Source organism: Dermacentor variabilis, chromosome 2 (assembly GCF_050947875.1).
Source record: "Dermacentor variabilis isolate Ectoservices chromosome 2, ASM5094787v1, whole genome shotgun sequence".
Taxonomy (NCBI): domain Eukaryota; kingdom Metazoa; phylum Arthropoda; class Arachnida; order Ixodida; family Ixodidae; genus Dermacentor; species Dermacentor variabilis.
This window is the reverse complement of record NC_134569.1, coordinates 396,805-417,303: the sequence shown is the minus strand read 5'-3', so window position 1 is coordinate 417,303 and position 20,499 is coordinate 396,805. Positions and strand designations below refer to the sequence as shown.

Below are 20,499 nucleotides of genomic sequence, written 5' to 3'. Positions count from 1 at the left end.
TATGTACCTGCCATGATAATTCAGTTCAGATCACTGGCCTATGAGCAGTGGTAATTACTATCACCCCTGCCTATCGCTACTGCAATTACTTTTCACTTTGGTAGCTTGTATAAATTTGCATGGGTTCTGGTCATTTGTCACCCATATGTGTCATTTCATCCTCGTTTGCTTAGTGCTGTAGCAATTATTTTCAAGCACTGGCTGTTTGAACCGTTTCAAAGCCCTCCATGATATGGTGTCCAAAGTCACTTCCGGGAAGGCAGCAGCCATCTACCCTGTGGCAACGTCGTCATGGCTGCTGACCAACAAAGAAGTACTGGAGCAGTACAAGTCCTCAGCTATTTAAAACTTGTATGAGATGGCCTTATTCTATGAGTTGCTTCCATAAAAGACCCTGGACTTAAAAGGCCAGAGATGCTATGGGGGAAAACACAGCAAGCGGCTTGTAACAATTTTGTTGTGTGCTAACATGGACAGCACAGACTAACAGCCACTGGTTGTAATTAGCAGAAGCAAGAAGCCCCACTGCTTCAAGGGAAATTGTAGGGTGCCTGTACAATACACTGCAAACCTGAAGTCATGGATGACCAGGGCCATATTTGGCAGCCGGCTTGAGGCATTCGATAGCGACATGCGGAAGGCAGGCAGGTCGGTCTCCCCCCCCCCCCCCCCTTTTTTTTTTTGTTAAGAACAGTGCCCTTCATGTTAAAGCCCAACTGCAACGAAATTTTCAGCCACATAAAAAGCCCAGTTTCAGATAATTTAGACATGCAGTAGCCTTCACCGGCCGGCCTGCCTTCACCGGCAACTGCCTCACATGCTGAAAGCACCGGACTCGTCGACTGATCAGACAGTTATCGCTATCTGTAGTAAAGGATGATAAGTAGCCGAGACTTGTAACGGCCGGGCTAGAGGGGCTCGGTGCTAGGCGCACGTAAACTCACGGCCAGACAGGCCGGACTGCAGCCGTGATGAAGCTGTCTCCATTTTGTTCTGGTGGCATTGCCGGTTGGTTCTTTATTCTATGGCATTGCATTCTTGCATGGCTTGCCTCCGCATCTACACTGTGGCTACTGCGTCATGTTCTTCTTCGGGACAGATGCAGCATGCGATTCCTGCTCGTTTCTGGTGCTATGTCAGAAAAAGCTTTCGTTCGTCTACTTCGACGCATCCGACGTAGAGAAGCGCAAAGTGTCTTCAAAATGATGCACCACTGGGAATGATCACTCGAGAATACCGACCCTGAATACAACTTACCTTTGGTTTTCGTGCACCATCGCAGCTTATAGTACTTATAGTCATCTTGAGAAAGCGTTTGCCAAGCAGATCTTGATGGGTAAGTGACTATGCTGTTGAAATTTAGCTTGTGCATCTTCGTCAACTGCAGTTTAGTACATACTTTGTGCACGTAGCTGGTCTGCATTGCACCTGCCTGCTGCACTGCAGTGCATACCTTTGCTCCAAAGTCACGCCTTTGCATGCGTTTGCTCCCAGGTCCCCAGGCATCACTACATTAGCCTCTTGACAGCTGTAATTATCCGTAAACCCCCCCACAAAGGTATTGCAGAAATTGCAGTGCTTACCTTTCTACTAACATGCAAGTCCAGAGGGAAGCTAGATAGAATGGTAGAGAGGAGGGGAAAGAGGAGGCATGGAATCGGTAGAACCTAAAGCCCCTCTAGTAGAACCAGTGCAGTCATGAAACGAGTGAATAACAGCCTTGTCACTCTTCGCTCGCCGTTTCCATATCAGGGAGGTCGGTGGTGGGAAAAGGATAGGGAGAAGGTGATGTGAAAAGTCAAGCAAACACTATAGACATGACAGCGGTTGTGGTCAGACGGGATAAATTGAAGTTCAAGGTATGGCACAGTACATTTCTGCTATTTTTTAAAAATAAACACCATGCAAATTTGTCAAGTGGACAACTTACGCAGGGCGTGCAGAAGCAAAGCCGCATTAAAGTGCACCTTGCGTCTAGGCAACACTACAGAAGCGGGCACATGTCAAATAAACAGTTCTCTGCCTGCCACAGTAGCTTTGTGGCTGTGACATTGCTCAAGGTCGTGGGTTTGATCCCAATCACAGCAGCTGCGTTTTGACGGGGGCTAAATAAAAAGATGCTTGTGCACTTACATTTAGGGACACGTTAAAGAACACTACAATGTCAAAATTAATACGGAGTCCACCACTACAGCATGCCTCATAATCCAATTGTAGTTGTGGTAGGTGCAACCCCACAATTCAATTAAAGGTTAGTATTCAAGAAAAAAATACAGCCAGGAAAGACGCACACAGGAAACGTACATCCTGTGTATGTCTTTTCTTGGCTGTTTTTTTCTTAAATACAGTGCACCAACTAGCCCAACAACTTGTTTTACTATAAAGTTGAATACTTTTGCCACAATGCAATTTGCCATGTGAGGCAATGAATGTGGTCAACCCTCTCAAGAGGTTATGAATTATGGTGCACAACAACACCTCAAGCAAACACCTGCTCTGTGTGTTCTGTGTGCTATGGAGACAAACAGCAGTGGTACATGCAAGGTAACGTTCAACTCGCCACTCTTGTGTTGGACTAAACGTTGAATAAATAAATAATTTGCCCTCAACATCACCGCTAATTATCGTCAATAAAGGTAAACAGCACAGAAAGCTTAGCTTACATGAATTCCCACAGTGCATGGGATCTGCATATTCTTTTTTTTTTCTCTTTCTTGCGCTAACAAAATTCACACAAGGCGAAATTTAACGAACTTGCGAGAGAGCAAAAAACAATAAAGATCAAGACGAGCGGCAGTCACATGATTCCAGATGTCAAGAAGATCCAAGTGCTGGTGATGCTGATTGAGCGCAAACGAATGAACGGCGAGACGGTCAACCGTCTCGCGGCGAAAGTCACCACAGGCATTCACCTCAGCAAGAGGGTGTCACACAGAACAGCAAGCATGAAGGAAAAAAACCTCACTCGGCTAGTGGAATCCTTCACTATAAGCCACATTGCATGCATTACTGCTTTCCACAACTGGAGGCAGTGCGAGCGAAATAAGATCAATGCGCTCATATGCAAAGCATACAAGGCAGCACTCAGACTTCTTGACTGCACAATCACCGACAAGTTACTGGCCCTGGGAGTGCGTAACACCCTGGAAGAAATCGCCGAGGTGCAGAGGACCACCCAGCTCGCGCGGCTATCGGAAACAAGAACGGGCGGACAAGTGCTACGTGACCTAGACCTGGGGCCAAAGGAAAGGGGACTCAAAAATACAGAAGTGCCTGTATCGGACGCAATTAGTAGACGATTACAGGTATGTCCGGTGCAGAGAAACATGAACCCTGAGTTCCACAAAAAGCCAAGAATTCGCACGAAGATACAACGATGACAACAATCCCGCCGTGGCTTGAGGCTGCAACGAGGTGCTACGATCAAGAGGTCCAAGCCCAGGTCGTTCAGCAGATCTCGGCACCCCTCGAAAGAGGGGCAGGTGCAGTCGACCAAAGGGAGTGGTGCAGCCACGGCCAGAGTAGAGGTCCCACACGCTGGGAAGACGTCATGGCCGCGTCACGGTGACGCCTCCCTTGCAAGGGAAGGCTAATCGTTCTGCAGGCATTCCTAATAAAGTTTCTTTGCTCGCTCCCTTACTCGCTTTCCCAGTGATTTCATTGTTGCAGGTCTAAATTGTAGTATGTTGCCTGGCACTTCTCGACATCCGTGGAGCGTTTAACATCAGCCGCATGGGAACATTTGCAGCACTTGATAAGTTGACATCACTGGGCGCTTGTGTACTTTTATTGAAGGCTTTCTGCACGACCATACTGTATGCGCTTGCATAAAGCAGCACTTATTGACACCCTCCTCAGTTGCAGCCGAGCATTCTCAGGGTAATGTCTTGTCACCCATACTCTTCAGTATGGTGATGGCAACATTGGCCAAGTGCCTGCCCCAGGGCAGGCATCGGATGCACTTCGCTATCTATACATATGACGTTGTGCTGCGGTGCTATGACCGCTCTGGCAATGCAGTGGTGGTACATGGCGCAGCGCAGAGAGCCCTCAAGGTGGTGAGGACTTGCCTACAGCTCATGGGGTTAGTTTGCTGCGGAGAAAGCGCAAGCCTTGCTGGTCCGTCCACGAGCCTCTGCTTGGTATACGTTTGGCCACTTGCAGCTGGGTTGTGCGCAACTGCCATGACACTGACACATAACATGACTTGGGCTCAAAGTGGACCATAGCATCAAATTTCACCCAGTGGCAATTTATCTGTGGGCCCATGCTTTGCAGTCAGTCACTGCTTGTTCGTTCTCGTTTGCTACAAAAAAATCCATGGCCCATGCCTTGCGGTCAGTCGCTGCTCATTCATTCTTGTCTGCCATGACGAATGCCGAAATAGTGGCATCTGAGGCAAGTGCCAAACAACTGAATGTGCTGTTCAGCAGCTGATGCAAGCTGTCCTACTGGAGGAACTTAAGGGGAAGCTTTAGCTCAGGCCCAACTCCGACACGGCCTATTCATATGCATGTAAAAATGCAAAAACGTTTTTCTGAGATAACCCCTGGACTGATTTTAATGAGATTTGTTGCATTTGAGAAAACTAAATTCTAGTGACTGTTGAAAAGGAATTTTCATTTAGGGCTTGAATTTTGTTAAAAAGATCTTCAAAAATTCAGAAGTTTGAAAAATTTAGAAGCACGAAGTTTACAAACTAATAGATCTGCATCAAGAACCGATATCGCGGTTCTGTAAACGGCATCCATTAGGTAATTCAAAGCGGACAAATTTGATATGTCATTTTACATCTTACGGGAATTTGTTACGTTGTTTACGAGGGTTCTGCAAAAGTTGTAATTACATATAAATAAATTTTTTGAGATTCATGTGTAAAATGTCAAATTTGTCCGCTTTAGATGTGCTATCAGACACAGTTCACAGAATTGCGATATCATTTTTTCTTGCTGAGTTACTGAGTTGTAAACTTGATAGTTTCGTTTTCTGAAAATTTGCAATTTTTGCCACTTTTTTTTAAAAATTGATGATCTCAATTGAAAATTCTAAACCAACAGTCACTAGATTTTAAGTTTTTCTTTTAAATGCAACAAACCTTGTCAAATTTGGTGCAGTGGTTGCAGAGAAAAATGAATTCTCCTTTTACATGTATTTAGATAGGAGCACACGAGCTAAAGCTTCTTCTTAAAGACCACCTCCAAGTATTCATGGATGGTTCAGTCCTATAAGAGCGCAATAGCGCCAGCACTGTGGCCACGACGATACCAGCGCTTCAAACCTGAAGCTGAAGCTGGAGACTCGACTGATGAACCTCCTCTACCACAGCTGAGCTTGTGGCTATGAGGCATCACTTAGTTCATGTGATGCAGGTTCTTTTTAGTTTTGCTGCAGGTCTCTGAGGCATCACATTAGAGCACCCAAAAGAGGAAAAAGCAGTTTGCAGTGGCACACAAAATGTTTAATCCATATAAGATGAGAAAAAGACAGGACAATGGTAACTAACAAATTAATATTTAACCGTGACAGCTAACATCAACAGCGTACACTACATAAGTTGCAGCATGCACTACAGATAATGTGAAAAACACGCTACAGTCCTTCAAGGCAATTCAGCACTACATAATGCGAGGGTGAGGCGTGGTGATAGGGGAAGTGAAGCTGAGTTCACGAAAACATGGGTCGGGTTGCTTTACACATCGTAGACATTCTGGAAAGTAGCTGTGCCCAGTTGACCAGGAGGAAGTGGAAACCACACCAGGATCCGTGAGCATGAAGCAGCAGGGGAACCAAGACATACTGGCCAGGCAGTCGTACATAAGCCACTCAACCACTCGCATTCTGCCAGTGGGCGCAAGCATCCACAGGCCTGTGTAGAACACGGGGGATCTGGCTAAGTCATGAAGTGCAGGAGACTGCAGATCAGCCCTTGTCAGGTAGCTCCGGATGGGTGAAGTCTTCATGGCTTGGGTCCAGAACTTGAGGGAAAGGACGTGTGCTCTCAGACAAGTGAGCTTTGAGTTATCGCTTCGTGTTGTCTCTTCTTTAAGTCCCCTGTTTTGCTTGTGGCAACTTACAAAAATCAAATTGCGAGAAGGGGTGGGGGAGGGGGCATCATGTGTGAGCTCTAGCGGTGGCAGGTCACAGGAAAGAGAGGGGGAGGAGAGGTGCACTGTCGCTCATTAGCTGTCTCGTTCACTCATTGTGGGAAGGTGAGGGAAAGGACGCATGCTCTTTGGCAAGCAAGTGGTGGGGAGGAACCAGAGAGACGAAGAGAGGAGCGGTCACCCACTCATTTGTCACACATCTTGCTGGTCACCCTACGGTGGTGAGCCCATTGTGGACGATGCGACGCACAACAATCCATAGGAGATTCTTGCTCACAAAAAATATACCCCAGGCACAGGAAAGTGTTCCGTCGAACGCTGTCGGCGTTGACACCAATACACCAAAGAGAGCATTACGTGGACCCGTTTGCTCTTCATCGTTGTCATGAAAGAACTCTGGGAAGGCAAGAGAGGGTGCCGAGAAAAAGGGCGCATGCTTTCAGGCAATCCATTTGTACAGATAGGCAGCAAGGAGCGAGGAAGGGTTACTGGCGCTTGCTTGCTCGTTCGTACTTCAGTTTGTTCAGGCTATTCGCTTACATTGAAAATCATCATTGATGGTTTCTGCATACCTTTTTGTTCTCTTTATGGCTTTGTGGTTCTGCATTATTGGTCCCCTTCAAATCTCTGTGCTTTTCAGCAATTAGCTGTTTCGTTCTCTATGGACTGCTACGAATTTCTTACTCATGGCGTGTGTCCTCGTGCTTCACTCTTTGTCATCGTCATCTCTTCAGCACAGCACGTACATCTGCACACGCAGTCTTTGTTGTCAGTTTTGTCATCTTCACTCGTCGAGTTATCCGACGACAACTTTCTGTGGTAGCACAGCCAATACTACGCTCATGTGGTCGCATGTGCAGCGCTTCTGCTCTTATATTACTATGCCAAGAAGTGCCGAAGTTGGCAGTTTCTGTTTCAGTTTTACCAGTGCACTCAGCACATGAATGTTTTCTTTAAATATTTCCATGTGAGCTTGTTCGGTGTATTATTACTATCTGTGAAATAGTGACAAGGTAAATTGGATTATCCTCGTCATCATCAGCCCATTTTATGTGCACTGCAACATGAAGGCCTCTCCCTGCGATCTCAGATTACCCCTGTCCTGCGCCAACCGATTCCAACTAGCGCCCACAAATTTAACCTTAATTTCATCGCCCCACCGATTCTTCAACCGTCTTCAACTGCACTTCCCTTCTCTTGGTACCCATTCTGTAACTCTAATGGTCTAGCGGTTATCTAACCTGCGCATTACATGACCTGCCAAGCTCCATTTTTTTCCTCTTAATATCAATTAGAATATCGGCTATACCCGTTTGCTCTCTGATCCAAACTGCCCTCTTTCTGCCTCTTAAAGTTATGCCTAGCATTCTTCGTTCCATCGCTCTTTGCACGGTCCTTAACTTGTTCTGAAGCTTCTTCATCAGTCTCCAAGTCTGTGCCCCATATGTCAGCACTGGTAAAATGCACTGATTGTGCACCTTCCTTTTCAATGATAATGGTAAGCTTCCAGTCATGAGCTGATAATGTCTGATAATGTCTGTCTGATAATGTCGATCCAACCCATTTTTATTCTTCTATAAATTTCCTCCTCGTGATCAGGGTTCACTGTGATTAATTGACCTAGGTAAATGTACTCCCTCACAGACTCTAGAGGCTGACTGGCGATCCTGAACTCTTGTTCCTTTGCCTGGCTATTCATCATTATCTTTGTCTTCTGCATATTAATCTTCAACCCTACTCTTACACTCTCTCTGTTAAGGTCCTCAATCATTTGTTGTAACTCGTCTGCATTGCTGCTGAATAAAACAATGTCATCGGCAAACTGAAGGTTGCTGAGATATTCGCCATCGATCGTTACTCCTGAGCCTTCCCAGTTTAATAGCTTGAATACTTCTTCCAAGCATGCAGTGAATAGCATTGAAGAGATTGTGTCTTCCTAGCTGTCTGCACCCTTTCTTTATAGGTATCTTCCTGCTTTTCTTGTGTAGAATTAAGGTAGCTTTAGAACCTCTGTCGATATTTTCCAAGATATTTACGTAACCGGTCTGTACTCCTTGATTACGTAATGCCTCTATGACTGCTGTTATCTCTGCTGAATCAAATGCCTTTTTGTAATCTATGAAAGCCATATAGAGAGGCTGATTGTACTCTGCGAATTTCTCGATTACCTGATTAATGACGTGGATGTGATCCATTGTAGCGCATCCCTTCCTGAAGCCAGCCTGTTCCCTTGGTTGGCTAACGTCCATTGTTGCCCTTATTCGATTGCAAATTATTTTGGTGAATATTTTATATAATACTGGGAGTAAGCTAATGGGCCTATAATTTTTCAATACCTTAAAGTCTCCCTTTTTGTGGATTAGTATAATGTTTGCAGTCTTCCAGTTTTCTGGGACCCTTGCAGTCAATAGATACTTCGTATAGAGAGCTGCCAGTTTTCCAAGCATTATGTCTCCTCCATCTTTGATTAAATCGACTGTTATTCAATATTCTCCTGCCGCTCTTCCCCATTACATGTCTTGCTAGGCCCTTCTGGCCTCATTGCTTGCTATAGGAGGAGTTTCTATATCCTGTTCATTACTGGTTCGATTGGAGGCATTCCGACTCTTCTATACTGACCTGTACAGTACCCAGAATTCTTCCACTGCTGTTACTATACCTTCGAGGTTGCTGATGATATTACCCTGCTTATCTTTCAGTACATACATCTTTGTTTGTACTATGCCAAGTTTTCTTCTCGCTTATTTCAGGCTGCTTCCATTTTTACAGCTTCGTCACACTTTCTCATGTTCTACTTTCGAATATCACTTATTTTTGCCTTGTTGATCAGTTTTGACAGCTCTGCAAATTCTATCTTATCTCTTCAACCGGACACTTTCATTCTTTGTCGTTTCTTTATTAGGTTCTTTGTTACTTGGGAGAGCTTGCCTACTGATTGCCTTGGTGCCTTGCCTCCCACTTCAATTGCTGCCTCTGAAGCCAGCCAAGTTATGGTTTCATTCATTACCTCTATGTCATCTTCTGTTCTAAGGCTGCATATTTGTTAGCGAGTGCCAACCTGAATTGGTCTGCTTTTACCCTTACTGTCTCTAGGTTGATGTGTTTCTTCTTGACCAATTTTACTCTTTCTCTGTTCAAATTGAGGTGAATCCAAGCCTTCACTAACCTATGATCACTGCGCTTTACCCTACCTGTCACTTCTACATCCTGCACTACGCTGGGCTCAACAGAAAGTATAAAATCAATTTCATTTCTTGTTTCACCATTAGGGCTTTCCAGGTCCACTTTCTGTTGCTACGCTTCTTGAAAAAGGTGTTCATTATTCTCAGCTTATTCCTTTCTGCGAATTCTACCAGTGTCTCTCCTCTAGTGTTCCTATTATCGACGCCGTAGTTGCCAATTGCTTGTTCACCAGCCTGCCTTTTTCCTACTTTTGCATTGAAGTCGCCCATTACTACAGCATACAGAGTTTGCACTTTTCTGATCGCTAATTGAACATCTTCATAAATCTGATCTACTTTATCATCATCATGACTGGATGTTAGAGCATAGTCTTGTACTACCTCTCATCTATACCTCTTAATAAATTTGATTACGACAACTGCTACCCTCTCATTAATGCTGTAGAATTCATCAATGTTGCCCGCTAGGTCCTTATGGATTATGAATCCTACCCCATATTGCTTCTTTTCTGAGAGACCTCTATAGCAGAGGACATGGCCGTTAGTTAGCACTGTAAAAGCTTCACCAGTTGTTCTAATCTCACTAGAGCCAATGATATTGACACGTGTACTTTTTTATCTTTATCGGGTGACCACGTTTCACCACCTAACAAATGTTATTGCCCAGCGCAGGACGCGCCTACATGTATCGGAAGTTTCTAGAATGTTATCGATGCTTGTATCCGCTGTCTGTTGTCGCCGAACTTTATGTAATCTGATTGCATGTATGCGCGACGCGAATGGTGTAGAACTTTGTGGAAGGCACGCTGGTCCCAGCGATTACTCTGGAACATTCGACGACTGATGTATAAAAGACGATGCGCTTGACCCGCTGATCAGATTTCGATGATCGCCGATCGTGTTCACCGCTATTGTTCCCCATTGAGTGTAACTTGCTTTTGTGGGCACAAGTTCACCCAATAGTACACTGTAGTTGGGTACAAATTTATAAAAAAGGGGAGGCCCTGCCCAGATGACCAAAGCGCAACAGCTGAATGCCTCCGCGACTAAAATAGTCCTGCTCAAAATGTCGCATTTCTCAAACGCGCAATTCTCGGTATAAATAAAGGCTTTTGTATTTTGATGATTGGTTTAATACAGTTCCTATGTGCTACAGCACCTGCTGGATCACAAGAGATAAATAACCCCACGCCTTCTACAGTGCTGCCCATCCTCTGCTCTTTAGCTTCATTGCAAGTGACAAAAGTCATTTGTGGAGCTGTATTGTGGGGAAGCATATAGAGCACTGGCAGCACAACCTTATACGTGATTGTGTCACAGCACACATTCTGCAGCTTGCGCGTGCAGTGAGCACTGGTGGACAGCAATCAATCGACGGTGCTACACAATGCTCGAACACCGCTGCTAGACACTCAACTGTCTCAGTGCTGACAATGATTGTTCAAGCTAAAGTCAGGGCAAGAAATCTTTGTGTTGGAGGCTTCTTTCGCAAATATGTTCTGTTGAGACACTCGTAGGTTTGTTTCATGCGCGCATGCTTTCCTCATTTCTCCTGAGAATGGTTTTGCTCCATCACTTCACCCCGTCCAACAAAAAACGCAGCGACACAGTGCGCGAACACACCTGCCGCTAACAGTAGGCACCAGACTTTGGCAAAGTTTCCTCGTCGTACCGTAACTTCACTCGGGAGCGAAAGAAAACAACATGTAACAAACACGCAGGATGTGTGTTTGTAGCGGTGTGTCGCCATGGGATCCTGTTTTCAGGCAAAGTGTAGCGCAGCGTTAGCAACGCTTGCTGCAATATTTCTTCGCCGGATCACGGCTCAGAATAAATGCACGCGGCACAAAGGTGCATCGTAACCTCGCAGTAATATTTCCAGCATCATAGACCATCACAAACAGTTCGGGAATTCACTCTGACGAGGTGCTGACGCACACAGCTGACCCCACTTGACCCAGTTCAAAGCGCGGGCAGCCATCTTCTCCGTCGGCGGGGTGACCGGCTGTCCGGCTCATGACGTCAGCCCAGAGTGCGCGCCCATTGGTGGGTGCTCGTGTGCATCTGCCTCGGAGGAGTAAACGCCCCCTTTTTTGTAAAGTTGCACCTGATTATAGTTTTGCCATTCACCGTTTTGCTTTCTTCACCGTCACTACCACGTGACATGGAGGAGGTGCTTTACATTCATGTACCGGACACCCCCGACAAGCCGTAATCCAAGCCCGAACCGCAAGGACAACACCTAGGTCATCCCAGAACATTGAGCAAGCTGCCGGCTACAGCAGCTGCCCCTGAAACACGGACTTCTACCAAAGACAACCAAGCAGATCGTCCAGAGACGACCAAGAAGACAGCCCCAATGGCAGCCGCAGTGGCCCCGATAGTTCTGCAGCAGCCCAGGGAGCCACCGACGTTCTGCGGTTTCACATTTGAAGACCCGGAAAGCTAGCTGGAGACGTTTGACAGGATTGCTATGATTAAGAGCTGGAACAGTGACGACAAACTGCAACATGTCTATTTCACAATGGAAGATGTGGCCAGGACGTGACAGCTGCCATCGCAAAGTTCCCACAGCCCATCGACAAGAAGGCAGTGCGTAGAGTTCTTGGCATGTGTGCCTACTATAGGTGCTTCGTCAAAAACTTACCAAGCATCACGGAACCACTAACACATCTAACCAAATGCGATGTTGAGTTCGAGTGGGAAACGCCGCATGCCAATGCATTTCAAGAACTCAAACGATGCACGCAGTCAGCAGCCGTACTTGCACACTTCGACAAGGACGCCGATACCGAAATCCACACTGATGCCAGTAGCCTAGTCCTCGGTGCTGTCCTAGTCCAGAAGAAAGATGGACTTGAGTGGGTGATATGCTAGCTGGTCGCTGTCAAAAGCGGAAGGCAATTATTCTACGACTGAAAAGGAATGCCTCGCCATCATTTGGGCTACGGCAAAATTCCGCCCGTACCTATATGGCAGGCCATTCAAAGTCATCAGTGACCATCATGCATTGTGTAGGCTAGCTAACTTAAGGGACCCTTCAGGATGGCTGGCGCGGTGTAGCATCAGACTGGAAGAATATGACGTCATGGTAATCTACGAGTCCCGTCTAAAACACTCTGAACCGACTGCCTATCACGTGCCTCCATCGATCCCCCGCCGCAAGACGACGAAGACAATGACACCTTCCTTGAAATAATAAGCGTGGAAAACTTCACTAAACAGCAATGAGCAGACCCGGAGCTAGAAGGCCTCGCTGAGTATTTATAAGGGAACACCAACATTGTCCCTAGCTGCGGATTGTCTTTGTTCATGCTACAATACGACCTGCTCTTGAAAAAGAACTTCTCACCAGTCCACGCCAACTACCTTCTTGTTCCGTCAATGCTGCGTCCAGAAGTACTGCACGCCCTACATGATGATCCAACCGCTGGGCACCTCGAATTCTTCCGGACGCTGTCGAGGATACAGGAAAGGTATTACTGGCCGCGTCTGACCGCCGACGTCACCCGTTACGTTAAGACATGCTGAGACTGTCGGCAACGCAAGACACCCCTGGCAAGGCCAGCAAGATTACTACAGCCCAATCGAACCTTTTGGCCGACCATCTCAGCAGATCGGGATGAATTTGTTGCAACCGTTTCCGACATCAACATCCGGAAATAAGTGGATCGTCGTGGTGACGGACTATCTGACCCGCTTTGCTAAACTAAAGCTCTGTCAAAACGCAGTGCAGCCGAAGTGGCGAAATTTTTCGTCAAGAACATTGTGCTGCAACATGGTGCCCCAGAAGTCCTCATCACTGACAGAGGAATGGCCTTTACAGCAGAGCTCACCCAAGCCGTTCTGGAATACAGCTAGACAAGCCACAGGAGGACAACTGCCTACCACCTGCAGATGAATGGTCTCACGGAGCGCCTGAACAAGACCTTTGCCGACATGCTAGCAATGTACGTCGACGCCAAGCACAAGACATAGGACGTGGTGCTGCAGTACGTAACCTTTGCTTACAACTCGGCAGTGCAAGAAACAACACAGATCACGCCGTTCGAGCTGGTTTATGGCAGGAACCCAACGACGACTCTCAACGCCATGCTGCCACATGTCACTGACGAAGAGAATCTTGACGTCGCCATTTATTTCCAGCGCGCCAAAGAAGCCCGATAGCTCGCCCGCCTATGGATCAAGAACCAGCAGCCTACTGACAGCCGACACTACAACCTCTGACAACGCTACGTCTAGTACTAGCTTGGCAACCGTATTTGGGTTTGGACCCCAATACGTCGACGAGGACTCAGTGAGAAACTATTGCGACACTATTTCAGGCCCTACAAGATCATCCGACGTGTTGGCGAACTGGACTATGAGGTTGTGCCAGACGGCATTTCGCGTTCACAGCGGCACCGCGCACGATCTGAAATGGTTCACGTGGTGTGTCTGAAGACCGTTTACGCACGTTGATGAACTCCCTTAGATTGTTGTTTCTTTGCTATGGGTGTTTTTGTTTATTACTTTTGTTTGTTTGCAGCATTGGGTTGATGCTTTTCAAGAGGATGGTATTGCCACGTGTACTTGTTTAGCTTTATCGGGTGACCAAGTTTCACCACCTAACAAATGTTATCGCTCAGCGCAAGATGGGCCTACATGTATTGGAAGTTTCAACTGATTGCATGCATGCTCAATGCGAATGGTGTAGAACTTTGTGGAAGGCACGCTAGTCCCAGTGATTACTCTGGAACATTCGACGACTGATGTATAAAAGACTACGCGCTTGACCTGCTGATCAGATTTCGACGACCGCCGATCGTGTTCGCCGCTATTGCTCTCCATTGACTGCTTTTGTGGGCACAAGTTCGCCCACAAGTTCGCTAGTTTTGCCATTCACCGTTTTGCTTTCTTTACCATCACTACCACGTGACAATATACCAAACAATGTCTGATAGTTCCTCAAAGAGTCCTGCTAAGCTAGCCTCACTCGACAAAGTTCGGCTTTTAAAGGTTGGCAGGGTCAGTTTCCATTGGCAGCCTGTCTAGGTCCAGAGATTCTTAGCGCCCTCTGCTGCAATACAGGTCTGACCGTCGCCTTGGATATGTATATAGTTTTCCAAAAGCGAACATAAATATTGATATAATTTATGAATGCCACACTGAAGGAACAAATAGCTAGGCCCTTTCCTTATACACATTACCTTGAGGTCGCTTCTTATTTTATGCTAAACCACGCACTATTGACCTACATGTCCAGGTGCTGAAAATGCGCTGCAGTAATGTTGTACATGCGCCAAGCGATGCAGTATTTGGTATTTCAAAGGAGCATACCAAGTGCCCTTATTGAAGCAATCATTTTTATTGTAAAAAACTATGGACCATACAGGAACTGAGCAATCAGAAATTCTACAAAAGGAAATAACCCATTTCAAAAATTCCATGACACAAAGCGTCGGTGTTCTTGGTTATTCACTTTAGAAGATGGAATAACTCTCACGTGACCTCATGCATCGGGCAAGAAACACTATGTGCAGCAGCATTCCTCGTGCAATAGACATTGATGCATTTGTTGCTACAGGTGGAACTTTGTGAGGGTGACTGTATACCAGAAGTTGAACACTATCATCACGAAGTGCCAGTAGCACTTTCACCCATAGATGTTGGTGCCTCCAGTACTACAATGCTACACACAAAGTCTTTGAAAAGTAATTATATCCACGGCAGTGAAATATCTATAATGCTGACCATGAAAGCCATCGGATTATTGAAATGCAAATTTTTTTTTATCCACTGCTTTGAATTGCACAGTTGTACTTCCACACTGTACTTTAACTTTCTCTGACTGACAACTTAGGCTTGTGTGCACTAATTACAGCACTTTCTGGACTTTAAGTCACGCCTTTCTATATGTCGCTTCCCAAGTTTTCTAAAAAAAATTGTACATAAGTTGCACCGGTGTATAAGACGCACCTACTTTTACTTTGTCGGTATAATGAAACATACTTAAATTGCAAAGTGCCATACTTGCCAATGTCAGGGCACTAAATTTCCATAAACAACATATTTACTAACTGCAATTTCTAGCAGGAAAAAAGCTTCAGCCAACAGTCCACTGTGGTCCAGAAAACCAACATTTATTGCACCTCGCTCAAAGCCGTTGCAGGCCTTGACCCCCAATGCAGTCAAAAAGTTCAGCCACTTCATCAGACAGCATCGCTTGGTCACCATTGTCAGCCTCTAAATAACTTTTGCAAGATGTTGTAGGCACGTCGCTGGCACTTCTATGGCATGGCATGCTCAAGAAAGAAAGAACACTCATGTTGGTCGTGCCAGCATGTATAGTTTTATGCATAAATAAGTCACGCCATTGTATAGAACGCACCAACCAAGAATTTTGGAGAAAAAAAACTACTTATTATCTGGAAAATATGGTATTATAATTCCTTTGGCTCTTTGTCCCTTGACATCCTGAGAATAGATATAGAGCATATATGGTAGCCTGAAAAAAATATTGCAGGGCCCCTCACCAGACCCCCTAGCAAATTTTGGTTATATGCTGGAAGTTGTTACAGGTCCTCTAGGGGGAGAGTTCTACCATAAACATGTTTCAAATCGGCTCATTAATAGCCAAGATAGAAATATTTCAGTGCCGCGAACCCGTGATATCAACAGGTGGGCTCCACTGCCAAGCAAGACGCTCTCTCCACTCGCCCCGTCTAGCCTCTGCAAGCGAAATTCTCTCCCTGTGTTCTCCCATACCGGACCTCAAGGATTGCATGACACTTACGTCATAGGGCCCCGCCTTCATTTTTTTTTTCTCCTCGCTTTTTTTTTTTTTCGGTGGTGTGCATGAGTTGTTTTGATTGGTTTTTGATTGTCTGGTTTCACACAGCGCACGATTTTGCTTGCTGCGTACAAGGACACATGACTAGCAGTAAAATTCAGTGCTACATGAATACTGAGGCAGAACAAGCGGATCACAGAGCATGATCACGCGCTGGAACATGATAGAAAGTGGCATAGTTTCGGTACCTGCGCACAGGACTGCACGATCGTGCAAACAAGCAGACGAAGCGGAAGTACATCTCTCTTGCTTCGGTGCGAAGTAAAACAAAAAACACGCAGACATTCCATTTGTGTGCTTTAGTATTTCTCCAAACTTCAATTCGTCAATTCAAGCAACAGATCACACGAATAACAGATGGTGCCTTGAATAATTCTCGAAGTCACATGTCACCATGAGCGATGTCACACTGCAGACTTGAGTACGTAGGCACAGGGACGTGAGTACGTCACTGTCCGGCTTGGAGCACAGCAGCTGCAAGAAGGAAAAATGGCATTCAGGTTGAAATTTCAGACCTTTCCGCGGCCTGTAGCGATGTAATTCTTTGCAAACACGTTCGTTGGCACACATTGTATGCTCTGCACTTGTCAGCTCAAAATGACCAGACCTGGTGAGGGGCCCTTTAAGGCAATTTTACTAAGTTAAGCCACTGTTGATATTGCAGTTTAGATTCACAAGGCACACAAGCAGTCAGTACGCTTCTAGGAAGCTGGACTCAACGTGCAAAGAGTGATCAACTCTTTAGTTGCTGAGTACATGGCTTCCATGTTTCATGATGGCCCTGGTGTACTTTCCCTACCCCAGTGCAGTGTTCCACTTGAAGCTTTACTTTCACAGATGCGTCTCCGAGGGAACTCCGAGTGGGCACCACCAAGGGCGCAAATCATCTTCAACATGCAACCAGAACTGAAGTAAGTGCTGTGGAATGGTATTTTAAACACTTGTCATGCTGCAAATATGCCAAAATGCTTTGTTGCCACTGCTGTGGTGTTAGTGACACCAGTACGAAAGATGGCTCACCAAATGTTTTTAAACAGCTAAGTTGCCTTTTAACATTGTGGACAATGCATTTGACCAAGTCTCACAATTACTTTTTATGATAAATTTAATAGCACATACTGCAATTAGGGAATGCCTGTCCACTCTCAAATGTTTACTCTAGCAACTGTCTACAAACTTGAAGCAATATGCATTCCTAGAAAGCCTTCTTTACGCATTGCATGACAAAACCATATGAAACAACCAGTGTGTTATCGCACAATTCCTGGTGTAGCCACCGCAAAGAATCTTGGTCAGCAGAAATTATCCATTTGTCTCAAATTCTGTTTCTAATAATCAGACAGTTGTTGTTGAAACAAGTGTATGAAGAATCGTGTTTTCAGCTACATAGTTTGTCACGTTGGAGGGGGAACAATTGGTGCAAAATGATGATAAGAATGTAAAGGGACGGGACGTGTGCCAACTACTAATTGAAGTTTATCCGTAGAAAACATTCACATTTAAGAGCAGCGTAGCATCACACAATTAAAAGAATATGCAAGAAAAGCAAAACAAACCCAATAAAATTATAAACAAACAGTATATCTGATTGCTGATATGCAGCACTATAGATGGTGAGATTAACATAAATCAAAACAGTCCGAGGACCAAGCAGGTGGTGTTACAACAAAAATACAAGACCACAGAGCAAGAAAACAATCTAAAAACATAAAAAAATGAAATAAAAATCCATGAGACAAAAATAGAAATGAATAGGAACGTCACATATCAAAAAAAATATAGCACTTTTTTTATTTAGCTGAAACCCACCTTTCAGGGTCTTGTGATGCCTTTGGCCCTTACAAGACTTGCTCTTGTGCCTACGTTGGCGTTTCATCCACTGCAAACATATTCAAATTCACAGATATGAATCACAAGTGCATTGCTTGTCATGACAGTTGCTATACAGGTTTTCCTTTCTCGAAACAATAATAACAATAATGTTTAAGTGCCAAAGGAAGCAGCCTTGAGGCTTCCTTTGGGACTTGCAAATGAGCAGCCTTGAGTACTGCAAAGGAGCAGCCTTGAGTACTGGCTTGCTTATATTACGATATTGTGGTGCATGAAAATTGGTTATATGACACAAATGTCATGTATAAGTAAAGACCAAATGAATAAAAACTGCAGATCGTTCATTTTACCATGATGGGAAAAGTTAGTTCCTGCAATGCGCCTGCTGGTGGCAGACCAAATGATGAACATACATTTATATACTGTTAGAGTCGAGGAAAATTAAACCATCTTAAGTAAAAAGAATTCATTGAAATGTTTAATTCAAGATAGAGTTAGATAGACTTCGGAGTCAGGAAAAAATTGTGTGTTCATAATAGGATAGAAATTGTGTCGTGGCCACTGAGAAAGAAATCACAAATTTAGCTAGCTGTACATTGCAAGTAAAATTGGGCATAGTAGTTGAATGTAGCCACCACTTCAATGAAGCTAGGACAGCAAGAGAAGCCACTGATGAACAGCCACTCTGTGCAGGCGCAAGGATCAACTCGCCAAGCAGAACTACCGCTGTGCTGGCTGTGGGCTGCGGGTGAACCAAGGTGCGCTTACTGAAGTAGTGACATTGGATTCCAACTAACATGGTTGTAAATTATTCTCACTAAGATTCAGCACATTTTGAAACCTCTGCTTATGTTTTCTCTCCTTCTTTCAAGTAGTGTCGTAGAGAGCACCTCAGGAAGAAAATAAACAGCTTATAACTTATTTTTGCCAGCACGTTTGCTTTGTACAATCTAGCACTTGTGCAGGTCTCCAATTGAGTTAAAAACACACTGTGAATATGTGAAACACTGTACCACTTCAATGCTATAATAAGTAACTTTTTTCACCTGTGCTCTGAGCGGGAAAAAAAAGAAGATGCATGCACTGCATGTACTCTGATTTAGGTGCTGTGCACTAAAAATTCCATTGATCTTGCAAAATTTATCTGCATCTTAGTGTCCATAGGCAGGGCATTATGCTTTGCATTTATGGGTTGTAATTGTGCTGTGTCTTAGTTTTTACTTCCTGTCACAATCTGCCCGGGCTCGTGAACGAGTCACGAACTTTCAATGACGAAAAAAACATTTCAATAAGAAACGAAATCATTTAGTTGAATTTGAGTGTCAGTGACCAAAGATACTCTGTCATGCCTTGTTGACGATATCAGAGCCCTTTGATATTTTTTACTGGTGACAAAGCTTTTTGGTCACACTGCGGAAGAGCTTCATACACTGCCAACAGTGACCATGTGACGGTGCCACCAGTTCAGAGGGGACATATTGAAGGGACACTTGGTAAGCAATGCAGCAGCTGGCTGATGTGTTCGTCTGATTTTTGTAGCAACTTTACTCGTTCTACCTTTTAACTTATGCAGAGAAGCTTGAATGGTCCTCAGGAGCTTGAACAACAATGCCAAGGACCTGTTGTGTGCAGCAGTGTTGTTCCAGCTACAGATTGACGCACGAGACAAACTGCCAGCTTTTGTGAAATCAACCACTGAGAGAAAACATTGCATAGACAGTGTGATTGCCACAGTATTCGTCTCTGCTTACATACTGAGTGTTCTAGCTAACATTAGCCAATGTATTGAACAAAAGAGAAAAGGAAAACAATGTGAAAAATGTGCTTATGAGACCTACTGTGTTTTGCAAGAAGAGTGTGACGACCATGTTGTTAGCTTGGCTAATGTTAGTCAGGACACCCCATAATTATTTACACTTCAAATAAGTATAAACATGCTTCTGAAGTCGAAATGCACTATTGTCAGCCCTTGGCAGCTGTTCGAATTGAGTTTGAAGCTATGTTGACCTTGTTCAGAGATTGTTAGCCTTAGCTTGGCAGATGTGTTTGCCAGTGGCGTCGCCAAAAATTTCATTCAGGGGGGCTCACATTGGCATCTCGGCGTCCTCCTTATAGAATTTGTCGAGGGATCAAATACGGGAATAATAACTGCATTGTCATTGCCAGATGTGCTGCAAACTTCGCCATAAGCTTAAACATGCATCCCATGAAGTAAAATCCTTAGCCTACACCACATTTATTCGACCCAAATTGGAATACTCGTCCATTATTTGGGACCCGTTTACCAAAATCAACATTTACGCCCTTGAAAGGATACAGAGAAGAGCCATACGTTTTATTTTTTCCAAATACGGCCGCGAAGAGTCTGTTTCTGAATTACTGCGGACAAATGGCTTTCACACCCTTCAAACGAGGAGAAAAATAATGCGCCTGCAGTTCCTCTACTCCTTGATAAACCGTAAATTTTCTTTAGATCCTAGTTCATACATAACACTTTCCGCATCCAGGAAAACCCGTCATTCCCACCCCCTCGCTCTCTCCCCTTACGTTG

At 44.9% G+C, this 20,499-nt stretch overlaps 1 protein-coding gene across 4 annotated transcripts in view; it reads left to right on the top strand.

Annotated features, from left to right (window-relative positions):
- Rubicon (run domain Beclin-1-interacting and cysteine-rich domain-containing protein rubicon) overlaps positions 1–20,499 on the top strand; it is a 415,700-nt gene that overhangs the window by 266,962 nt on the left and 128,239 nt on the right. For all 4 annotated transcript variants that reach the window (XM_075679515.1, XM_075679514.1, XM_075679513.1 and 1 more), the window contains 2 exons: positions 16,956–17,029; positions 18,642–18,706. In XM_075679515.1, the coding sequence (XP_075535630.1) occupies positions 16,956–17,029; positions 18,642–18,706 (139 nt within the window). The remainder of the gene's footprint in view (positions 1–16,955; positions 17,030–18,641; positions 18,707–20,499) is intronic.